The sequence below is a fragment of the Oncorhynchus clarkii genome, chromosome 2, assembly GCF_045791955.1.
Source record: "Oncorhynchus clarkii lewisi isolate Uvic-CL-2024 chromosome 2, UVic_Ocla_1.0, whole genome shotgun sequence".
Classification (NCBI taxonomy): domain Eukaryota; kingdom Metazoa; phylum Chordata; class Actinopteri; order Salmoniformes; family Salmonidae; genus Oncorhynchus; species Oncorhynchus clarkii.
This window is the reverse complement of record NC_092148.1, coordinates 4,540,238-4,541,453: the sequence shown is the minus strand read 5'-3', so window position 1 is coordinate 4,541,453 and position 1,216 is coordinate 4,540,238. Positions and strand designations below refer to the sequence as shown.

The 1,216-nt window shown below is 40.0% G+C and overlaps 1 protein-coding gene across 2 annotated transcripts in view; it reads left to right on the top strand.

The window, feature by feature from the left end:
* Positions 1-559: 559 nt before the first annotated feature.
* The window catches only part of LOC139419458 (TGF-beta receptor type-2-like), a 60,256-nt gene continuing 59,599 nt past the window's right edge, over positions 560-1,216 (top strand). Inside the window, exon 1 of one of the 2 annotated variants that reach the window (XM_071169416.1) lies at positions 560-870. In XM_071169416.1, coding sequence (XP_071025517.1) covers positions 789-870 — 82 coding nt within the window. In that variant the 5' untranslated portion in view covers positions 560-788. The remainder of the gene's footprint in view (positions 871-1,216) is intronic. The other variant, XM_071169407.1, reaches the window with a different exon arrangement.

Below are 1,216 nucleotides of genomic sequence, written 5' to 3'. Positions count from 1 at the left end.
TCTGCCTCTCTCTCTTTCTGCCTCTCTCTCTTTCTGCCTCTCTCTCTTTCTGCCTCTCTCTCTTTCTGCCTCTCTCTCTTTCTGACTCTCTCTCTTTCTGACTCTCTCTCTCTTTCTGACTCTCTCTCTCTTTCTGCCTCTCTCTCTTTCTGCCTCTCTCTCTTTCTGCCTCTCTCTTCTCACTCTCTCCTCAAATTAAAAGTGATATGAATGTACTGCCAGATAATCATTACAATGTAATTATCACACGGATATAATACCATTATTATAGGTAGTAGTGTAGTAGGATAATGTATCAAACATGTTTCATCTAAAACTTTGTATCATAAATAATGTAGTTATGTTATCGCAGATTTTAGCTCGCCCCATGTTTGTTTACTCAAACATAATCGCATTATCAGTTTGCGTAGGCCCGCTCTTAAATGTTAGGCGCATAATTACAGGTTTGAGTAAAACTCCGCGGTGCGAGGGAGGGAGAGAGAGAGAGAGAGAGAGAGGAAAAAGTCCTGCCTCTGAAAAGATTTCCTGTTTCGCGACAGAGAACCCACGTCCATGCTCCGACTCGACGTACTGTGCCCTCTGCGTTCACAGAGAGATTCTTCAGCAGTGAGTGTTCAGCTGAGCTGGAGAACGGTGTTTGGTGAAGGCAGTCTGCCTCTCGGAAAAGCGCGGCTCAAACTTTCAACGCTGCGATCTTGACTTCCACAAAGCTTTCTCTTTATTAAACTTTTTTTTTATTGAAGCGGGATATATTTTAATGAACAACTGTGGTAAATATATTTACTGTCATGGAGCGACGTGGGTTTTCCTTACTGTGCTGGGGCACGATACCTTTCCTGTTTATATCCGTTATGGAACCGAGCGGAGTCGGTGAGTTAAAGTTGAAGTTCATCCTCTTGACACTTTTACGAGTTGTGCAGTGACGTGAACAACTGTCGTTTACATTTTTTGTTGTTGTCATGACTACCCTAATGTTTGCCATTTAAAATAAGTATAACTTGTAAAGACTCTGTATGAGTTATTGGTATATGGTATATGAGATAAGAGAACGTCTCTTCAAAACAGCGCAACAGGTGACACTTCCACAAAACATTGCAGAGTTGAAGTTCCAGGATTTTAGGATAAAATCATTAGATAATATCACTAGAACATAAGAAGAAGAAGAATATATTATCATTAGATAATATCATTAGAAAAATAAATACGATATTTTTGT